The following is a 23,843-nucleotide window of genomic DNA, read 5'->3' as shown; positions in this document are numbered from 1 at the left end:
AGTTCCAGCACGAGCAGTAGCAGTGGCAGTAGTAGCAGAGATAGCAGCAGTAGCACTAGAAATTCCATGATCCTATACAGCAACATTGCGGGGGGTGGGGGTGCGGATCCAAACATAGTTTTAACTCTATGTGCTTGAGGCTTTTTCTGGTGCAGTGGTAGTGTCCCTACCCCAGAGCCAGAAGGCCTCAGTTCAAGGCTTCCTGTCCCAGAAGGTCAGAGAGTCATAGAGTCATATAGCACAGAAACAGACCCTTCGATCCAACTCATCCATGACGACTAAGTTTCCCAAACTAAACTAGTCCCTTTGCCTGTATTTGACACATATCCCTCTAAATATTTCCTATTCATGAACCTGTCCAAATGTCTTTTAAATATTGTAATGGTACCTGCATCTACTGCTTTCCCTGGCACATAGAACCACCCTCTGAGTGAAAATGTTGTCCCTCAGGTCCCTTTTAAATCTTTTTCCTCTAATCTTAAAAATGTGCGCTCTAGTTTTGAACTCCCCTTCCCTAGGGAAAAGACAAATGCTATTCGCCTTAACCATGTCCCTCATGATTTTATAGAAGTCTATGAGGTCATCCCTCAACCTCCTACACTCCAGTAAAAAAAATCCCAGCCTATCCAGTCTCTTATAATTCAAACCCTCCAATCCAGGTAACATCCTTATAAATCTTTTCTGAACCCTCTCCAATTTAATAATATCCTTCCTATAGCAGAGCGACCACAACTGTACACAATACTCCAAAAGTGGCCTCACTAATGTCCTGTACAACCGCAACTCTTATACTTAATGGCCTGAGCAATGAAGGGAAGCATGTCAGTGCCTTCTTTACCACCCTGTCTACCTCTGACGCAACTTTCAAGGAATTATGTACCTGAACGCCTAGGTCTCTCTGTTCTACCACACGCCCCAAGGCCCTACCATTAGCTGTGCAAGTTCTGCCCTTGTTTGTCTGATGGGTAATGACATCTCTGAACAGGTCGATAAACAAAAACAAGACTATGATGCTGTGATTGGTTTGATGGTCTCCAATCCTTATTAACCCCAGAAACTCTGGTAAAACACCACAGTTTGCGGTAAATAGGGGGATAATTCAGATGCAACTCCAGTTCTAATTTTAAAGGAATGCTCACTCACTTGTAGGTATTCTTGATGCTCAGGGAGGTATTCTTCAATCCAAGTATCTCTGCCAGGTTAAAGTCAGCCATCAGCCCTGAGCTTTCAATTACCTGCACCAGAAGAGAGGAGTATTCAGGTATCAGACAGTTTCAGTACATTTCTTTCCCCAGTCTGTGCCTGTCTCAGAATAATCTCCTGCACACAGCGCTGTACACAACAAGGTGAAAGAATGGATTGGCTTCTTTCTGCTAATCCTGTCCTATCATTCTGATGATCAGCAGCCCCATTACTCTCTCTTCCACGCCCCCCATCAACCTCTTTCATCCAACTCTTTCAAATTTATCGGGCTGCTCTTTATTCGGCTCTGTGTACAACGTCACCTTTTTGTAAGAATAAATACCGTAACTGAGTCACAAAGAGGGGAGACAATATCACACTTAGTGATTGTGTGAAATAAATAATATCAGAGAATCCTGAACTCAATGGAAATGAAATTCAGGTAAAGTGTAGCCCCCAGCAAAATGTTGAGTTCAGTTGACGTTTCTTCAGAAATGGTCTGGTCTGTTTACTTTACTCCCAATAAAATCTCACCAGTTTTATATCATTATCAAGTTAATGTTACCCAATGAGGTGTTCAAAATTAAAAAGGCTGCATTTGATCAATTCCCAACTGCAGAGGGTGCACTTCCTAATGCGGCCGTTAAGCAATCTGTGTTTGCTATTTAATGGCATATTCTACCAAGATTATTTGTCATTATTTATTACTGTTAATAATTAACCAAATATGGCATCAGATCACCACTTGAAGTCTTTAAATTTACTTTCAAACATGCTGATTAAAAACAGTGATATTTATGCAAAGGCGAGAATGGGAGGGGAACAGGGTTAAACAGACAGATCAGCCACAAGTATTAGAATGCTTTGGTTCCTAACAGACTGACACCTTCTAAATAATACCTCAGCATATTCATAGTACAGTGCTCGGTACAGACATCACATAGAACCCTATGGGAGAACTGCACACACAGGAAGAAGACAAAGACATCTTCATGTTGGCACAGGAATTACAGTGGAATAAAAAAGTTTCACACCATGGTCAAGATCTACTTAATAGGAGAGAAATCTAAAGGGAGTTTTGAAAGAGATGTTTGGGTTTTAATTGAGTTTTAATAGAATAAATAAGGAGAAACTGTTTCCCCTGGCAGGAAGGTTGGTAACCAGTGAACACAGATTGAAGGTGACTGACAAGAGGAGAAATGTGGAAACGTTTTCTGCACAGAATTATTGTGATCTGGAACACACTGCCTGAAAGGGTGATGGTAGAGTTTCAATGATAACTTTAAAAACAAAATTGGATAAGTACTTAACAGGGAGAAATTTACAAGACTACGGACAAAGAACAAAGAAATGAATCTATTTGGATAACACTTTCAAAGAGGTGATACAAGAACGATGAATCGAATGGTTTCCTTCCATTATTCTTTGGTACCCCTCCACAAAATAGAATAGAATAGAATCCCTACAGTGTGGTAACAGGACCTTCGGCCCAACAAGTCCACACCGACCTTCAGACCATCCCACCCAGACCCATCCCCCTATAACCCACCTAATCTACACAGCATCCCCCTATAATCCACCTAATCTACACAGCTTCTTACCATATCTCTTAGAAACATCACATTGCACTTGATCAAAGTGGGAGTCTTGTACTCAATAGGTAATGCACTGTTATTGAGCCAGAAGCTCAGGTTTATGTTTCACTGCAGTGATGTGAACTGGTTGAAAATTAGCCTGCCAACACTTCCCCAAAGGGGGAAAAAGATTGTGTAAAACTATGAAATAAACAAGAACTTTTCTAACAATTCATTCTTGGTGTCATTGGCTAGGCCAGCATTTATTGTTCCTCACTAATTGCCCTTGAGAAGGTGTGGTGAGCTGTCTTCTTGAACAATTGAGGTCTGTGTCCTATTGGCACATCCACAGTGCTGTCAGGGAGGGAATTCCAGGATTTTGGCCCAGTGAGTATGAAAGCATGGTGATACATTTGCAAATCAGGAACATTTATGATTAAGGGGGGAATTTGGAGGTGGTGGAGGCTGCAGAATCTGAAACATCGGCGATAAAGGGATGAAAACACAAAGGACAGCTGGAGATGAGTAACAGAGACAGTGAAAGATTGAAACTGAGCCTTTAAGAAGACAGCAGAGAAAGGTCTATTATTTCATGTTGTCTTATGCTGTTAGCTGCAGATATTTAGTAAGAACCTAATCAACACAGAAAGACATACATGTATTACCTGAAAAATTTCATTGTCATACCAGGGTTTGCAAACCAGTGAATAGACATTTCCACCCGCAATAAACATGATAAGGACAAGCAGCATCAAGAGCCACGAGAAGATGAAACTGAAGCCGACTCCCCTGTTGGAGCAGAGCAAGGTGTTTGATGAGTAAAACTCTGTACTGTTTACATTCAAAGGAAGGCCTTCACAGGTTGGGGAAGGGGGCTATGTTAACATCTAATATGGTCTGAAGGGATGCCTGAGACCTGAGGAAACAAGGGAACACATGATGGATGCATTAATTAAGGGCTAATTGTCGATGGTTATATGAATATGAGGAGCTGGTAATCAGTAGGATGAGAGTTTCATGGAGTGTGATGAACTGGTATAGAGTTCTCACTAAAAGTGTGGACACAGGCTCTGTTCAAATACATATAGTTTTAAATATATAATGGGGGTGTCTCCCTTCTCTTCCAACTACATAACTTAACCAATGAAAAGTGTCCTTTTTACTGTCCCAACATGACAATTTCATTTGCCACAGCAAAATCCGTATGGTCTCCTTGACCCAAACCACTAGGTCACACTGAAAGCTAAAAACTGCAGATGCTGAAGGAGCAAAATGAAAACAGAAATGCCACAGAAACCCATCAGGTCAGGCAGCAACTGGGGACAGAAAAATAAAATAAATGTTTCCAGTTTAATAACTCTTCTATTTTGTACTCAGCATTGTCCAGTTTTATAATGGCTGAGATAAAATTGATCAAACTTATTTCAATTAGGTGGCCCACACCCAGTATATTGGCCCAGATTCTGTGGTGGGAATGATGATGAAAGTGTCAGTGTTCACCAATGTCTCAGTCTGGAAGTGTTGGGATAAACTCTGAAGAGGAATTGTAGAATCCCAACAATGTGGAAAGAGGCCATTTGGCCCATCAGGTCTGCACCAACCCTCTGAAGAGCATCCCACTCCAACCAAGCACCCTACCCTATCCCTGTAATCTGGCATTTACCATGGCTAACCCACATAGTCTATATATCCCTGGACACTATGGGCAATTTAGCATGGCCAATCCACCTAAGCTGCACATCTTTGGACTGTGGGAGGAAACTGGAGCACCCGGAGGAAATCCACGCAGACGCGGGGAGAATGTGCAAACTCCACACAGACAGTCGCCCGAGGCTGGAATCAAACATGGGTCCCTGGTGCTGTGAGGCAGCAGTGCTAACCACTGAGCCACCGTGCCTTCCTTGAAGGACTTGAAGCAGAGCAAATTTTTTTAAACTTGGGTGTATAATTGCTCCGGGCATAAGTTATCAGAAGTTGCAGCCGAGGTGTTAAAGTCACAATTACCTTAAACTTATCGAGGTATTAAAGAAAGCCTGTTGTATTAAGAGCAATAATAAGATTACTGCTTTAGAAGTCCTGCTTTTCAGTCTCTTATTCCCTAAATTTTACTTTCAGCAACTTCTCCTTCTTTCTACTGATGCCTTTGATGCCAATATGGATCACAGCCTCAGCTTCTCCCTGCAGTAGCTCTATGAAACCCTTAGTCCTGGCACCAGGGAGGCAACATACCATCCTGGAGTCACAGAAATGGCTTGTCTATTCTCCCATCAAGTCTATTAAATCATCTACCACTGCTGCTGTAACACTCTTCTTCCCCCACCACCTGAGCAGCTGAACCAGCTGTGGCCCCAGAAGCTTTGCTCTCTCTACATTGTCCTGATGAACCATCATGTACACCAGGATCCAGAGTGGGAAACCGGAGCTATTATACACCCAAGTTTAAAAAAATTAGTGAGTGAGATAGACTCAGGCAACTCATGCACTAACTGCCTGGTCTTTCCAGATTGCCAAATGGTCTTTTGTGCCCACTGAGCTTGCCTGCTCCTAATCTGTGCGTGACCACTTTGCTAAATGGGCTTTTCAGGTAATTCTCACTTTCACAGATGCACAACTGTGATGTCAGTTGCCACATGAGTTCCAACATTCTGAAGTGAAGCTGAAGACATTTCCCACACGTGATCATCTATGCCACTCGAGATGTCCGCAACACCCCACTTGGCACAGGATAGGCTAGCTACTTTCCATGCTCTTAAAACTATTTACTTTAAAATGGGGTGAAAACACACATTCCTCTCAGTGCTACCTCACTGTCTGTCTCAGGTTTCTTCTCTCACTGCTCCTCCTTCAAACTTTATTTTGTTTTTCTGCGCATGGCTTCTGAGAGCTGGCCATGAAGATTATAAGTGAGTTAGCATGGGGGGCTAATGGCAAAGGGTGATTTGGGCATTGTTGGCATCAATTAGCACTAAGTTGGCATCAGGGCTATTGGGGGCCATGGAAAAGGGTAAAAGGGCATTGTTAGCAAGATAGGTAGAAGGATTATACTTTAGAAGAGGGGCTAAAAGAGGCCATTTTGGTGCCTAGAGGTTGACATTAATTGGCATGTATGGGGCAAAGGGAATTTGTGGGAATGTGAGGGGCTATGATGGGTACGGGACCTAATTTATTTTATTACTACAGAGATGAATACCCACAACACCAAAGTGAAACTTTTAAACAGCCCATCCCAGCACCCAGCAGCCTTTGTGGCTACTTCCACACTTTTAGAGGGTCCACTAGTCCAACTATAGCTTGCAATCCCACGATGAAAGCCACACTCAGAGTCATACAGCATGGAAACAGACCCTTTGGTCTAACCAGTCCATGCCGACCATAAACCCAAACCAGACTAGTTCCACCTGCCTGCATTTGGCCCATATCCCTCAAAACCTTTTCTATTCATGCACTTGTCCAAATGCATTTTAAATGCTGTAACTGCAACCACATCCACCATTTCCTCTGGAGGTTCATTCCACACACAACCACTCTCTGTGTAAAACAAATTGCCCCTCATGTTTATTTTTAAATCTTTCCCCTCACACCTTAAAAATACGCCCTCTAGTCTTGAAATCCCCCATGCTAAGGAAAAGACTCTTGTCATTCACCTTATCTATACCCTTCATTATCTTATAAACCTTTACAAGGTCATCTCTCAATCGCCTCTGCTCCAGTGAAAGAAGTCCCAGCTTATCCAGCCTCTCCTTCTAATTCAAACCCTCACCTCCTGGAGCGATGTTTTCCTGAAAGGAGCACAGGCATTTTCCTAACACCCACTACCCACCCAAGGATGAAAACACAGCCCAACGTTTCAGATCAAGATTACCATGCTTCTGACGCAGGGTAGTCTCGATATAAAACATTAACTATTTCGCTGCACAGATGGTGTTGATTTTTTTTAAGTATTTTATTTTCAAAATGAATTTTATAAAGTTTGTTTAACAATATTTTATCTTCTTTCTTAAGTTATAGTCAGTTATTTCACTGAGATTTTAAATTAAAAGTGAAGGAAAATCAGTAATTTCTTGTTTTGCTGTCAATGTGAAGACTTCAATTTGATTGGCTGCTTGCTGACATCACAGCTGCCAAACACCTGGAGATACCCTTATTCCTGCTTATAAAAGGATAAGAACGACAGGGCATGGACTTGAAGTGATTTACAAAAGGAGCAAGTGTGATATGAGAAAATAATTTTTTCACAGAGGAGTAATTAGGATGTGGATTGCACTGCCTACGAGTGTCATGGAGACAGGTTCAACTGAGACACTGAAGAGACCATTACATGGTTCATTGAATAGAAATTATGTTCAAGGATATGGGAGACAAGCTGGAGATTAGCACTACGTAATGATATTCATTTGAAGAGCTGGTAGAGATATGATGGACCAAACGTCCTCCTCCTGTGCTGTAACATTTCTTTGGTTACATGACTTAGAGTAAGATTCAAACTGACAACAGAAAAGGAGATATTCAAACCATAGAGGTTGCGAGATCTTTGTTGGCTGCATTTTTATGGTCAGTGACAGTTGCTATTGCTTCAGCACTTGACCAATATGTATATCTCAACCAATCGTCTGTTTAAAAAGTACGTTAAATAGCAATATATCACAGAGCTGCCTGTTGAGCTTTACTGTGCACAGCTTGGTTTCTGGATTTGTATAGATTGCTTATATGTGGCTGTGAAGCACTTTGGAGGTGCTCGAGTATGAAAAATGCTGTAAATTCAAGAACAACTTTACAATCTCAAATTAAAACATAAATACAAAAAATGCTTTTCTTCTTACGCCATGAGGAAATTCCCCCCACAGTTGGAGAATACGCTCCGTTCGATGGGATTCACATTGGGTTTGAGGTATGCTGTTCCCAGTAGAAGCCCCAGACAATTACACACAACAACCAGGAGAATGATACAGGACAGCGCAATCCCGACAATCCACCTGAAATACAGGAATACCAGAGTCATCCAACAAACTCAGGAAACTTATGTACTTTAATATGACCAGCTATATAAAATCTCAGATATGGAATTCAGAGAATGTTACATTGCATGGCAGGGGTATAGTGTCACTGTTCAGCGTGACAGTGAGGGGTGTGGGGTGTATCACAGCGTGACAGTGAGGGGTGTGGGGTGTATCACAGTGTGACAGTGAGGGGTGTGGGGTGTATCACAGCGTGACAGTGAGGGGTGGGGAATATAGCAGTGCATTAGGGTGAGGGGTGTAGAGTATATTACAGTGTGATGACAAGAGGTATTGGGTATATCAAAGTGTTACAGCGAGGAGTGTGGGATATATCAGAGTGTAACAGTGAGGTGTGAGGGGTATAACAGAGTGTTATTGAGAGAGATGTGGGATACAGAGTGTTACAGTGAGAGATGTGGGATATGTCAGAGTGTAACAGTGAGGGGTGTGGGATATGTCAGAGTATAATAGTGAGGGGTGTGGGATATGTCAGAGTGTAACAGTGAGTGCATGGGATATATCAGAGTGTAACGGTGAGAAATGTGGGTATACCATGGCTTTCTTCAGGAATGTGAGCTAAGTTAGAACGTTACATTGATAGCTGTGAGTTTCATCAAGTAATACAGTGCTGCCCCCATTCCCCATCTTACCTGTATTCATTGCCTTGCTGGATCTTCGGGCGGTATTCACTTATCTTGCTATCAACGAGATCTAGTGTGCTATTGATTGATTTTAGTGAGGTTAATAATGGAAACGCCTGTGTGATATTTTGTATCTGGTGTTCAATATTCTTCAAGTTCTTCTTTATTTCTGTGTAAATGTAAAAATATGATAATATTTATTTTTATGAAAGTTGTTTTTAAAATTATTTAATGCAAGCATACAAAATTAGTCAGAACAACTATTGGAATGTAGGCCATTCATATAGTAGGTTACATTTTGTTTGGGTGATGATAGCCCTGGCAACGAGCTGAAAGGCCGGGGGCAATCCCATCCCAATAGTTTCAAAAAGCCTTCATCAGTTTCTGTGGCCTTCATGCAGGTAACAAACTCTGGTGGGACTTTTGGTGAGAGATGATATGCCAACTCCAGGACAATTAGAGGAACAGCAATTCTTTGGTCCCATCAGCACAGCAGGGAGCAGTGGTCACAGCTGGGACTGCAATCATCCCAAAGAAATGGCACTGATGCTGCTCTCAAGATACATGGGACTGGGGTTGCTGGGTCCACTCAGGTGGATTTTGGTGAAGAGGATTTTGGGTTCTTTTATGCCATGCGGTGTTTCTGTGGTGGCGCCATTGCCACTGGGGGCCTGGGCCTGAAGCCCATTCATTTTGAGCCCACAGGAAGGCTGCCAAGTGAAGAGGTAAGAAAGAGGCATCAAAATGTTGCTTCTCTGACCAATCAATTGACCTCTGAATTGAAATGCCATCCTCTACTATTCCCATCCCTACACTGGATAAACTCTATGGTGGTGGGAAGGCAATACTATTCTATACCCCTGTATTCCCCTTACCACTTTATGGTGATCCCCAAATCTCCACCTCACAACCCACTCCTGAGGGTCCCATTAAACTCTGCCCAGTGTCTTCATAGCCTCTACCATAGCCCCCAAGCAATTTAAAACAAACCATGTAAGGTGATGTAAGGTGGCCAAACAGTATGCATTAAGGGCGTTTTAAATGAGTGATGTAGAGGGGTTTAGAAAAATAATTCTGGAGCTTAGCATCTCAGTTGATTACAGTGGCACAGCAAATAATTTTCCAAATTTTAAGACCAATGTTAAGAAGCCTTTATCATCAGCATTTTTGTACTCTCCAGTTTTGCAGCTTTTGAAAAAATATTAAAACAGTAGACTATATTCCTTTTTGTCATGTCAAAATCATGAGCTCCCATCAGTATGATTTCAGATCAACATCATTCTACTGATGCAGCCATTTCCTGGCCTAAAATTAATGTTATGGGTAATTTGCGGTTTAACTTGCAAAAGAATTTGGACAGTGCTCAACAGTATCACCATTGCAATCAAGTAATAACCTATGATCAGCTAAGGCAGTGGCCACTAAAGATACTGCAACTCATAACTAACTAAAATCTAAGAGTTGGAATAAACTTGCATAGCTATAAAAAAAATCCAAGATAACAATAAAACTCCAGCAAAACAAAAAGTGACCAGAATAATTTACAACATTCAACTGTAAGGCAACAGCTGATAATTATACTGTTTCAATGGTGCTTAATTTCTGAACACATTCATGCAATATACTTTACAACAACACTCCTGGTTTTATGTTCAGTGTCTACATGTACTTGTTTCTTTTAAAGAGTTATAAATCCTTCTTAAATTCAATGAAGTCCTATCCTCATAGGGGCCCATTTGTTATGATCCCAGTTGATGATAGTACTGCACAGTTCAGGTCACAAATGAAACTTGCCTTCATGGTTCACAAGATCAATTTTTGCAGTTGACTACCATGGTATTAGACACTGAGCATAGTCACACAAGTCCAGCATTGTTTTTAACACAGGAACAAAAGTTTATTATGTGAAAGAAAAAGACAAATAAAGCAAAAAAACCAAAACATTTCAAAATATCTTAAAACAAATAACAAAAAAAATTTCAACCCTTTCCCCAGTAATATCCATTACAGATACTCAATCCCAGAGAATTTCACTCTTATCTCAAATCTTAAATAGCTCAGTTAACTAATTCTTTCCAGTGCTCCTTCTTAGACTGCCAAGATAGTTTTATGACTCCTTTCCAGTTTTGCTGGTTTGAATCTCTTTATAGTCTAAAGCTCTTTTCAATACTGACATGTTGAAAAATTCTATACAAACTATCACAGCTTGGAGATTTCAAAAGGTAAAGCCTTTTTGCTGCAAGGAGACTGATCACCTGAACTGAAGTCCTGATTCCTTTGAACTGAAGGCAAAACCAAAACTAATGGCTCATGATCTGTTTTCTCTGTTTTTTTTGCAAACTTAGCAGTATTTAAAAAATATGTAGAAGCATAGAAAATAAGAACAAGAGCAGGCCATTCAACCCTTTGAGTCTGTTTCACCATTCAATATGATCATGGCTGATCATCCAACTCAGTCCCCTGTTCCTGCTTTTGCCCCATATCCTTTGATTGCTTTAGCACTGAGAACTATCAATCTCCTTCTTGAAAACATTCAGTGTTTTGGCCTCAATTGCTTTCTGTGGCACAGTATTTCACAGGCTCCACTCTCTCTCAATGAAGCAGTTTCTCTTCATCTCAGTCCTAAGTAGCCTACCCTATATCCTTAGACTGTAGCCCCTGATTCTGAACTCCCTGGGCGTCAGCTTCCTGCATTTCATCCTCTTGCAGCACAGATAGCCTTCTAGGCACTTAACTGAATCACATGCTTTCAAGGAAATTATGTATTTAGGCCATTGTACCAAATGGCATTCTGACTTCTTAAAAATGTTATAGTGGCAGAACTGAAACCAAAATCCATCTACCTCTATTTTAACAATCCAAATTCCCCAATTATAATAATATAATACCCTTGAATAGTAAAGAGTAGGAAATTAGAGGAAGTAGAATTTGAATGTTACTGACACAACATCACTCTATTTTGTACACATCAACATCAGTCTGCAATACCAAGATTTGATCCAAGGACTGCACTCACCTGACACCATGCTAATTGACTGGTTGATGAGCAAGGCTGGTGTATCATTAAACTCTTTATAACCCTTTGTAGAAAGGAACAAACACAGGTTAGGAAAGAGACAAGGTGTCAAATTTACACAGCAGATTACAAGAGTTTGAGTAATTATAGATAATGACTGAATACTGCTTTATTATGTCCTGGGAAACTAGGAGTGAATCATAGAGAGTTAATGAGTACCTGAAAGTTATCGAGTTTTATAGCCCAAATGTTTTCTATAACTGAGAGGTGTAGAGAATAATGGATTCTTAACAATATGAGAGACAATAATAGACATGAGTCAGTGTTACTCAAAGTAATTGTCACCTGAACATTTATTATAGCATGCAACAGAGAAATGCCTTCCTTGTATGTTGGATCAAGGTATAATTTATATTCTAATGAATACTGTAAAAGGAGATATTGAAAGAAATGCAACAAAGAACAGGTTCTAACATTCCTTTTTCAGCTATAATTATTCTTTATTCCCATTTATACCGTCAATGTGTTTCCTCAGGATGCATATTTTGGATTATCATTGTCAAGGTGAATTAACTTACAGAGTTGGATTTTAAATTCTTTTTTTTATTTTCTCTCTTTGAACTCGGTGGTGCTGCAATATAGAATTCTTTCCTGAAATCAGACTTTGAGAATGCTTGAACTTATAGAAAAGCTTTTAGCTGAGCGTGGAGCAGCTTTTGCTTTTTTCTGCCCCATCGCAAACAACAGACTTAGGAAAGCAGTCAAAATCTGTATAATTAAAGATGATTCAAACAAACCAACAGTCTCAGTCACATGAACAGGGCTCCAGGATGGGCCACTCTGGTTAGTGAGATGACATTGAAGCATCTAGTCAAAAATAATCATGTGTTTTAGAAGAAAACTTGAGGCCATTAGTGCCATCTCATGCATAATTTGTTTCGATAGTTTCCATTTTTCTGAACTGGCTGGCTCAGGCATCTCATTTGTGGTGCTTTATGTTACTTTGACTGGAATGTCTACACAATGCAAGGAGTGTGACATTCCAGGAAAATGATGCAATCCTTTATCCCCTGGAAACTGCTGATCAGTACTATCCACAAATTGTGGTCAACTGGCATTATCTAATTGAGACAGTGACGTCATTGGTCCCACAAAATGTCCATTTTGAGAAAATTTAAGTAAGGGAATATAGCTTTAAAGAAAAAATGATTTCAGACCTCTCTACGTGATGGCACTATGTCAGGTAGCTCCTTCAGTATAAGTTCTGCTTCATAGGAATGACCTTGTTCTCCATTTAAATAACAAAGAGCTGTTCACTACATCGATTCCTGTTGCATTCCCTTCATTTCTTTTAAAAGCTACCAGTGATTTCTTGACTCTTTTTATTTTTATTGCCTTGTTCTCAGTGCTCAGGAACTTACCAAGCAGTTCCTTGTAATGTTGGTAATTCTCACTTCCTTCTACATATTTTTAATTCCAGGTCCCACATTCTTTGCCCAAAATGTATATTTTGTTCCTTTCTCTCTCCCTTTAAGGAATTCTCTGTCTCACTTTCTCTCTCTTCTCTCTTTCTGCCAAAAGTATCTCTTTTTCCCTTTCACTTTCTCCTACTCTCCCTACCGAACCTCTTTCTACTCTCCCCCTTTTCAGTACTACCAGCATTTTGCAGCTATGGATAAGTATTCTGGGTACAGGATTCCAATCAGTTTTTGGTTCTGGTTCTTCTGATACTTCTTCCAGAATAAGGGCTCAGGTCAAAATGCTTAAAAGTATCTGGAATAGCTTGGGTCATTTTACCTCAAGTAAATCTTTTTTGTGTCCGGCTACAAATCTCAATCGTCCTAGGCTTAGAGAGGCTACTACTTTTCCAGTCAATTCTTCCTTTTCAACAGTCATGTTTGTAGTACAATTTACAATGTTGCTCTGGTATTGCTGCAGTACATTCATTTATCTTAAAGATAATTCCAGCCACTAAATTAGACCTTGCAGATTATAATTGGTTTTGTTCTATATCCATGTAGATTTGCTTCATAAATTTAGACTCTGGTCAGATTTTCTTTACTTTGGTCAAAACCTGCTCTTTTGCAATGGGCTCTATCACAGACATGACACCCCAATTTCTGTCACAGAAAGATGAAGGTGTTAATTAAATAATTTTTATTGCTATCTCCTGTCCATAACAGAGGTGGATTACAATTTGTTTCTTATTTACTTTCCCTATCTGTAATAGGCAGTGGCCCTTTTCTTCAAACCCTACTTGTGAATTTGAAAATAACCCACTGCAAGTTATTTCGGTAAAAAACCCACTGCAAGTTTTTTTAGGTAAAAACAAAGTAATGTTTACTGATGCATTCAAAACCCAGAGAGAGAATGATTTGCAGCACACACTCATGCACACAAGCATACTTGGAAGAAAGAAAAATGGATAGGAAAGAAAATACATAATGAATAACTTAATAATTTAAAATGTTGATATTAATTTTCTTGATTTAGAGTCCAGTGAGTCAATGTCTTAATGATGTTTTGCAGTTGGCTGGTCTGAGAGAATTCTTTTTCCTGTAAGTTTGAATGAAGGTGATTGCGTTGAAAGAGCCATATAACTTTCGACTGCTAGGAACTATTTCACTTTTCAGGTGAAATATCACATTATTTCCCAAAATCAGACTTCAAGGAAGGTTGGGACTAGAGTTAGGCTTTTAGCTTCGCCAGGAGCTGATATTGTTGTTTTTAGTCTCTGTGGTAAAAACCAGATTAAGGAGAGAAATCAAAAATCTATATAATTAAATGTAATTAAAACAATCCAACAGTTTTTGTCATTTTAGTTAGTGAGATTACTTTGTTACAGCTAGTCAAAAACCGTTGAGAATTTTTGGAGACAGCTGCAGAGGACATCAGTGCCATCTTGTTTTGTCCCTTTTGTTTTATTCATTCACGGGATGAGGGCGTCGCTGGCTGGGCAGCATTTATTGCCCATCCCTAATTGCCCAGAAGGCAGTTAAGAGTCAACCACATTACTGTGTGTCTGGAGTCACATGTAGGCCAGACCAGGTAAGGATGGCAGTTTCCTTCCCTAAAGAACATTAGTGAACCAGATGGGTTTTTCCCAACAATCGGCAATGGATTTACGGTCATCATTAGACTCTTTTTTCCAGATATTTATTGAATTCAAATTCCACCATCTGCCATGGCAGGATTCAAACCAAAACATTATGTAGGTCTCTGCATTAATAGTCCAGTGATAATACCACTAGGCTATCACCTCCCCCTGATTACTGCTGATTGTGGTCAACTAGTGTCATGTGATCAGCAGGAGACATAATGACAATCCAGTCTGCCCCATTGATAATAAAATTTAATGAAGAGTATATAGATTTTAAAGATAAATAATTAGCATTCTGATCTTGGCAGTGTGAAAAAAAATGTCCTTTAACTTTGTTCCATTCCTAACTTCCTCATCTTTAGCTTATACTCCTGGGATTTCAGTACTTCCCAGTCAGGAATAGCCTGCCAAGGGGCCACTTTGGCTGACTTGGTTCATAACCTTCAAAATCTGGAAAATAGTCAATATTATGAGGCTGGATGGATTGATGATTTTTCAGGTTATAACTATCTTACCTTTTGTACAATGGAATAAAAGTTGGTGGCCACAATTCGCCTCATGGCATTTATCTCCTTGTCCATATTAGGAATCTGTTAATAAAACAGAAGTGATTTGAACATCAGAATTTACAAGTTGTATTATACTTCAGTGGCAAGATGAGATCACAATACCACCCAGGCAGTGAAGCCTGGCTAGGAATCCAATCTTGCTTGTCGTACAGTGACTCTGGGCTTTGGTACTAGGAGCTTGTCATTCACCATACTCCACATGCACCAATCCCCATTTCATAGTAACATTGACTCTTATGTATTCCTCGAGGGGATGCAGTCACTGTAGTGGAAGTTGCAGTTGGCTGACATGGACCAGTTGGAGAAATGGGGCCTTAAACTTTGGGATAAAGTGGCAAACAATGTGGATGCAATTGAGGGAGTTACCTGAAAATGGCCCAAGCCCATTCTGACTACTCCTCAGTTCTTTGAAGTGACTTTACAGAATAGAGTCATCTTCAGACTGAATTGCATTGCTGCATTGTTCTCTTTCCAATCTCAGTGTTTCTGATCTGCGTCTTCAGGAACAGATAATCCACAGATCAAGGAGGTGATTCTCCTTGTCATTGTAGCAAGTGGATATTTATATGTGTTTAAATGTCAGCCCATGTACATGAATTTCCCACCTTCTCAATCTTGCCTCTCAGGGTAAACCATATCAGTTGCCTCTCTCTAATGAGAGAGCAGTCCTATGGTCCTCTGGAAGTATGGTAACTTTAAGTTACTTTACCTTTATATGTACAATGCATATAGTGGATAAAAGGGAGAGATTCATCCTGTGCAATATGGTTTGTATGTATTTCATTATCTACTCCTAAAGAGCACACTGTGAGTAAAAGGAAATGATTCTCTCCAATGTGGTACCATTTTGTCTTTGATTTTATAAACGGAGAAAGGTGAACTCCAAATTAAAATTTTAAGGAGAATCTTAAAGGAGAAAAGAGAGGCTTCAGAAGAAAAATTTCAGAGATTAGAATTCAGGGAGCTATAGGCACATTGGACAATGATGCAACAATGAGTATTTGGGATTCATTTGAGGCCAGAATTGGAGGAAGGCAGATATTTGAAGAGGAGGGTTGTGGGGAAGGGCCAGTACATGAATTACTCCTTAGGAGGGCCAGTACATCATGATAAGTTGAATGTCCTTTTTCAGAGCAGTAGTGATTCTATTGTGTCCTGAGCAATTCTAAGGCTGGAAGAGGTAACAAAAAATAAAGACCGGTGACCAGCAATTTTTGTACCATTGTAAAGTTGGCAACAAACTCAAGATGCTTCACAATGTCCTGGATGCTGACACATTGTAAACCACACGTATTGAGTGTTCTGTTGATGTTTTGTCGGATGACAGTCAAATTCTTCTGGAGAACCTCCTGTCGATGTAGCAGTGTTGCTGCTGTCGAATTTATAAGCACCAGTCTTTCATTCATCTCAGTGATAACTGCGAATAAAAGCAATCAGAACATGGCCAACATGATTCAGTCAGAATTCTAATAAACTTTGAAATTTGAAACCATCCCTTCTGTATCATAAACACATTTCCTTGTTCATTTTCATCCTTTTTATGTTGTCTTACAAAGCATCGAAACAGATTTTTGGCTCAACTGGTCGATGCTAGTGTTATGCTCCATACAAGTTTATTCCCTACTTCATTGTCATACACCAGAACTGTGCGGAGACGAAAAGAGAACTTTGAAAAATCTAATATAGCTCTGAATATGCACACTTGATAGTGAAAAAAAAACGATCATTCATGAAAACATCAAACTTTTAAATTGTCTTAGATAGTCAGTCTCTTATAAAAATAAACACACTTCTGTTCAGAAGACAGTTGATCCTTTAATAGCCTTTGCAGTCTGCCCGTCAAACCATGAACAGTTAAGACAACTGTAGCTTTTGAAACTCAGCCAAGCAATCATAATGACATAATAATAGGCCTTTGAGAAATGTCAACAAAGACCTCGATTGAAACAGCTTGTACAGATACTCCACCAACCGGCCTACCAAATAAATTAGTTCAGCCAAGATTTTTTGAACAATCACTGATAGAGCAGGTTATTTTTTAAGTATAAAGAGTAGAGGATTTCTTAAAAAATCCTTCAGAATATGATAGTTAGATAAACCTTATTCCATCAATTCCATCAATAATGCTTCAGTAAATGAGATAGTTACCATGTTTCCTTCATCAATGTGCTCAGATTTGTGGTCATTACCTTGTGCTAACTGAGATGCTGAATTCAATGAAGGGTATATGGTTTCACCCAGCTTCTTCATGACTGTTTCACCAAGACTTGAATCTATATCTGAAAATGATAAGAATAATTGGAAATAATGATTATACGAAGGTAATAACCTGCACCCTGCAAACCCACAGGAAGTTGCATTCTAGGAAGAGAAGGTGGTATGGCAATAATGTCCCTGGACTAGTAATCCAGAGGCCTAGACTAGTGCTCTGGTGGAATTTAAGTTCAGTTAATAAGTGTAGAGTGTAAATGGTGACCATGAAGATGTCATCAATTATCAGTAAAACCCATCTGGTTGACTAACGTCCTTTACATTCTTATCTTATCTGGCCTACGTTTAACTGCCGACCCACAGTTATTTGAATTTTATATATCATTAACACTAGGACTGTATGACTCATGAGCATTGCATCTATAAATAGATTTAACTAATGGGGTATAAACCATGTAGATATTTGATGCTGTACAAAATAAAAAAAATCTGGCAGGTCACCTTTGAAGCAGGTATGCAAATTGTCTGTTGCCACTTCACAATTAACTGTTAATTTACGGATGCCGCAATGGGTGTTTGTTACTGTAACCAGAATGGACTCAAAGTTTCAGTATAAGTTTTGTCCCAAGAACATGTATCCTTCTTGTGAATAAAGCCATCTTGATCTCTAATTTTTTTTTGATGGGCAACAAGGGTGGTCCTCTGGTACCCTTCCGTTTATCGCCGATTGGAAGAGGGAAATTTTTATGTTGGTCGTATCTGTTTAAGTGTTCTTCTAGTTACCACCTGGTTAACAGCAGGTCTGCAGTAAGCAACTCCCTCTGATAGGGTTAATCTAGAAGACTTGAGTTCAGCATCGTTCCTCAACCAAAAGGTCAACAGGAGAACAGTTGCAGGTTCATTAGGTTCATCCTGGATATGGGGGAGTTTTCTTATGAAGAGAGGGTTGGGCCTCATTGAAGCTTTGAAGAATATGAGGAAACACCTTATTGAAGCATATAAGATTCCTAGGGGGCTTGACAAGGTAGATGCAGGAAGATTGTTTCCCCATGTGGCATCATCTCAGAATAAATGGTTTCACATTTAAGGCAGAGATGGGGGGAGCTGTTTCTGAGGGTGTTGATCTATGAAATTCTTTCCACAGAGAGCTGTCAAGCTGTGTCAGTAAGAATATTCAATGCTAAGATTGGCAGATTTCTAATCAGTACGGGAATCAAAGATTATGGGGATAAGGCAGGAAAGTGGAGTTGGGGATTATCACATCAGCCATGATGCAGCAGATTCAATACGCCTACCTCTGCCTCTATATCTTATGATCTTATGGTCTTATGGTTACAGCAACTGAATCTTCACTGACCCTGAAATGGCCTAGCAAACCATTCAGTTCAAGGTTAGGCATGGGCCATTAACAGAGATTTCCTACTTTCCATGAAGAATAGAGAAAAAACAAATAATCTATTTACAATTGTGTTTCTTTACTACTGGGGGTAGGGTTACTTCATGATAGAAGGATGTTAATGGGGGTCAGGAGACAGGTACATGTAAAAATAAACACGAAAGATTTTAAAAAGTTGATATTGGAACGTTGAGTTATTTATTGCTCAGAGAATCGGATAGGAAATCTGCTTCCAGCCTTTCTCAATCCCACTATCATGATGGATGCAGGACATACACTGCTGAGATATCACCAATATACCTAAACATCAGAAAAGTTTTCTGGTTCCCAATGCTATTCTAGACATTCATGACAATTCATTTCCTTCCCTCTGCTCCAGAAAATTCGCATTCTACCCAATCACCATTAAACAGCCAAAGGAAGAGTGTGTTACAAAGTAGAATCTTCCCAAGGTGTTAACATCAAGTTGTAATGCAAGGAATCTGCCTTACTTGCTTAAGAACATAAGAACATAAGAACTAGGAGCAGGAGTAGGCCATCTGGCCCCTCGAGACTGCTCCGCCATTTAATAAGATCATGGCTGATCTTTTTGAGACTCAGCTCCACTTACCCGTCCACTCGCCATAACCCTTAATTCCTTTCCTGTTCAAAAATTTATCTAGCCTCGCCTTAAAAACATTCAGCAAGGTAGCTTCAAATGCTTCAATGGGCAGGGAATTCCACAGATTCACAACCCTTTGGGTGAAGAAGTTCCTCCTGACCTCAGTCCTACATCTGCTTCCCTTTATTTTGAGGCAATGCCCTCTGGTCTAGTTTCACCTGCTAGCGGAAACAACCTCCCTGCCTCCACCTTATCTATTCCCTTCATAACCTTATATGTTTCTATAAGATCTCCCCTCATTCTTCTGAATTCCAATGAGTATAATCCCAGTCTATTTAGTCTGTCCTCATAATCCAACCCTCTCAACTCTGGAATCAACCAAGTGAATCTCCTCGGTACCCCCTCCAGTGCTAGTATATCTCTTCTCAAGTGAGGAGACCAAAACTGCACACAGTACCCCAGGTGTGGCCTCACCAGGACCCTATACAGCTGCAGCATAGCCTCCCTGTTTTTAAACTCCATCCCTCTAGCAATGGTAGACAAAATTCCATTTGCCTTTTTAATCACCTGCTGCACCTGCAATCCTACTTTTAGCGATTCTTGCACAAGGATACCCAAGTCCCTTTGCACAGCAGCGTGCTGCAATTTTTTACCATTTAAAACATCGTCCATTTTCCTGTTATTCCTACCAAAATGGATGACCTCTCACTTATCAACATTGTACTCCATCTGCCAGACCTTTGCCCACTCACTTAGACTATCTATATCTCTCTGCAGACTTTCAGTGTCTTCTGCACACTTTGCTCTACCACTCGTCTTAGTGTCATCTGCAAATTTTGACACACCACACTTAGTCCCCAACTCCAAATCATCTATGTAAATTGTAAACAATTGCGGTCCCAACACTGATCCCTGAGGCACACCCCTAGCCACTGACCGCCAACCAGAAAAACACCCATTTACCCCTACTCTTTGCTTTTTATTGGTCAACCAATCCTCTATCCATGCCAATACATTACCTGTAATACCGTGCAACTTTATCTTATGTAGCAGCCTTTGGTGTGGCACCTTGTCAAATGCCTTCTGGAAATCTAGATACAGCACATCCACAGGTTCCCCATTGTCCACCATGCAAGTAATGTCCTCAAAGAATTCCACCAAATTAGTTAAACATGACCTACCCTTCATGAACCCATGCTGGGTGTTCCCAATGGGACAATTTATATCCAGATGTCTTGCTATTTCTTCCTTGATAGATTCAAGCATTTTCCCCACAACCGAAGTTAAGCTAACTGGCCTATAGTTACCTGCTTTTTGTCTACTTCCTTTTTTAAACAGTGGCGTCACATTGGCTGTTTTCCAAACTATGGGAACCACCCCAGAGTCCAGTGAACTTTGGTAAATAATTACTAGTGCATTTGCTATTTCCCCCATCACCTCTTTTAGTACCCTGGGATGCATTTCATCAGGGCCAGGAGACTTGTCTACCTTTAGCCCCATTAGCTTGCCCAGCACTGCCTCCTTAGTGATAATGATAGTTTCTATGTCCTCACCTGCTATAACCTTCTTGCCATCAGTTTTCGGCATGTTATATGTGTCTTCCACAGTGAAGACCGACACGAAATAACTGTTTAATGTCTCGGCTATTTCCTCATTCCCAGTTATTAAATTGGCCTTCTCATCCTCTAAAGGACCAATGTTTACCTTTGCCACTCTTTTACAATTTACATATTTATAGAAACTTTTGCTGCCTGTTTTTATATTCTGAGCTAGTTTACTTTCATAATCCATCTTACTTTTCTTTGTAACTTTTTTTGTGGCTTTCTGTTGGCCTTTAAAGATTTCCCAGTCTACTAGTTTCCCACTACTCGTTGCTTTTTTGTATGTGTTTTTTTTTCAATCTGATACTTTCCTTTATTTCCTGAGACATCCATGGCTGGCCCTCTCTTTTCCTACAGTTCTTCCTTATCATGGGAATATACTTCTGCTGAGCACTGTGAAAAATCGTTTTGAAAATCCTCCACTGTTCCTCAATTGACCCACCATAAAGTTTTTGCTCCCATTCTACCTTAGCTAACTCCTCCCTCATTCCTTCATAGTCTCCTTTGTTTAAGCACAGGACATAGGTACTGGATTTAACCTTATCACACTCTATTTGTATTTTAAATTCGACCATACTGTGATCGTTCCTTCCGAGAGGATCCCTAACTGTGAGATCATTAATTATTCCTGTCTCATTACACAGGACTAGATCTAGGATAGCTTGCTCTCTCGTAGGTTCCATTACATATTGTTCAAGGAAATTATCGCGGATGCATTCTATGAACCCCTCTTCAAGGCTGCTATGACCGACTTGGTTTGACCAATCGATATGTAGATTAAAATCCCCCATGATAATTGCTGTACCATTTTTACATGCATTAGCCATTTCTATGTTTATTGCCCACCCCACCACGATGTCATTATTTGCTGACCTATAGACCACACCTATTAGTGACTTCTTCTCCCTGCTATTCCTAATTTCCACCCAAATGGATTCAACGTTTTGTTCAGTAGAACCTATATCATCTCTCACTACCGCCCTGATATCATTCTTAAAAATCAGAGCAACACCACCTCTCTTACCTTCCTGTCTGTCCTTTCGAACAGTTTGATACCCCTGGATATTTAACTCCCAGTCATGACCATCCTGTAACCACGTCTCTGTAATGGCCACTAAATCATACCCATTTGCCATGATTTGCACCATCAACTCATCCACCTTGTTTTGAATGCTCCGAGCATTCAGATAAAGTGCCCTTATGCCAGTTTTTGCACCTTCTTTTTGGGCCCTATTACCTCCATTACTAACAGCTCTTGAGTTCTCCTTCCCTTTAACTTATTTCTTAATTTTCAATGGAGTTGAAGCTTCCTCGTCATCTGCTAACCTGCTGCTTTGCCTTACATTAATTGTTATTGTCCCTCTACGCTCACTTCTCCCTTCCCCCCTACTTGCTAGTTTAAAGTCCTATTAACCACCATATTTACCCTTTTCACCAGAACACTGGACCCGGCCCTGTTCAGGTGGAGTCCATCCCAGCGGTATAGATCCCTCCCATCCCAGAACTGATGCCAGTGCCCCATGAAAAGGAAACCCTCTTTCCCACATCACTCTTTTAGCCCCTGTTTACTTCCCTGATCCTCACCTCCCTATACCAATTTGCACATGGCTTGGGCAGCAATCCAGAGATTATGACCCTTGAAGACCTGTTTTTTAATTTTATTCCTAGCTTTTCATAATCCCGAAACAGGCCTTTTTTCCTAGTCCTGCCTATGTTGTTGGTACCTACGTGGACCACAACAACTGGATCTTCCCCCTCCCTCACTAGTATCCTTTCAAGCCGGTCAGAGATGTCTCACACCCTGGCACCAGGCAGGGAACACACCATGCGGGATTTTCTATCCTGCTCGCAAAGGATACTGTCTATCCCCCTGATGATGGAATCCCCTACAACTACAATCTGTCTTTTTGCTCCCCCCTCTTGAATGGCCTCCTGGACCATAGTGCCATGGTCAGTTGACTCATCCTTCCTGCAGCCCTGTTCCTCATCCACGCAGGGAGCAAGTGCCTCATACCTGTGGGACAGTGTCAAGTGCTGAGGCTCTTGTGTTCCTGTCTGCAGAGTCCCTCTACCTGCCTCACTCGCAGTCACACACTGCTGTCCCTGCCTGCCGATCGAATGAACATTAGTTAATCTACCAGGATGTCTAGAATCTGCGTTTCTCTCACCACCACCTCAATCTCACTGACACACCTTGGCTTCCAAATCAGTATTGCCAGGATTTTGAAATTCTCATCCTTGTTTCCAAATCCCTCTGCCCCTCATTTCTCCCTATCCATGAAATCTTCCTGCAACTTGCTGAGATCTCTATTTTCAGCTGATTCTGGTCTCTTCCACACCCTCAGTTTTCATTGCTCCACCAATGGCAGCCATGCTTCAACTGCCTGAGTTCTGTAATTTCCTCCCTTCGACAAGTTATGGAAGTGGACAAATATGTGGCAGATGCAAAAATGGCTACAAAATCAAACAGCAGGGAGTAATCAGCATGGAAGGAAGTATACATCAGACAAAATTTGTCACTAAGCCACATAAGGTGATGTTAGGACAGGTAACCAAACTCTTAGTCTAAGATGTAGATTTTAAGAAATATCTTAAATGAGGAGAGAGAAATATGATTGAACAGATGTAATTTGACTATGTGGTATGTCAACTTCTAATTACTGAGTTCTGAATTGTTTCTTCATTGGTTGGCTGCATCTGATCTAATTTCCTTTCCTTTCCATGTACCTTTTCCTTAGGCACAATCCATTTTTACCATCTCCTCTTCTTCACCATTCTTCTGTGGCCTCTAACAGCTCTGAACATTTTCTCATCCAGACGATTCTTTATACCTCAGCACCAAAGAGTTAAACCTGTTCTTATTGTGTCCCTTTTCTCCTCCCAGAAACTCCTACATTATAACTTAGCTTTGCAGTGTTTACTAGTCAGGTTGAAGGTTTTCAAACTGGACAGGAT

The 23,843-nt window shown here is 40.5% G+C and overlaps 1 protein-coding gene across 2 annotated transcripts in view; it reads right to left on the bottom strand.

Moving 5' to 3' along the window:
• prom2 (prominin 2) overlaps positions 1–23,843 on the bottom strand; it is a 78,663-nt gene that overhangs the window by 26,864 nt on the left and 27,956 nt on the right. For both annotated transcript variants that reach the window (XM_048608768.1, XM_020530288.2), the window contains 8 exons: positions 17,269–17,358; positions 16,300–16,496; positions 15,026–15,100; positions 11,411–11,474; positions 8,404–8,563; positions 7,577–7,729; positions 3,422–3,545; positions 1,144–1,235 (listed from right to left, as the gene is read on the bottom strand). In XM_048608768.1, the coding sequence (XP_048464725.1) occupies positions 1,144–1,235; positions 3,422–3,545; positions 7,577–7,729; positions 8,404–8,563; positions 11,411–11,474; positions 15,026–15,100; positions 16,300–16,496; positions 17,269–17,358 (955 nt within the window). The remainder of the gene's footprint in view (positions 1–1,143; positions 1,236–3,421; positions 3,546–7,576; positions 7,730–8,403; positions 8,564–11,410; positions 11,475–15,025; positions 15,101–16,299; positions 16,497–17,268; positions 17,359–23,843) is intronic.

The sequence above is a fragment of the Rhincodon typus genome, chromosome 20 (genome assembly GCF_021869965.1).
Source record: "Rhincodon typus isolate 14 chromosome 20, sRhiTyp1.1, whole genome shotgun sequence".
Taxonomy (NCBI): Eukaryota; Metazoa; Chordata; class Chondrichthyes; order Orectolobiformes; family Rhincodontidae; genus Rhincodon; species Rhincodon typus.
The sequence above is the reverse complement of the archived record's forward strand: the minus strand, read 5'-3'. Positions and strand labels throughout refer to the sequence as shown.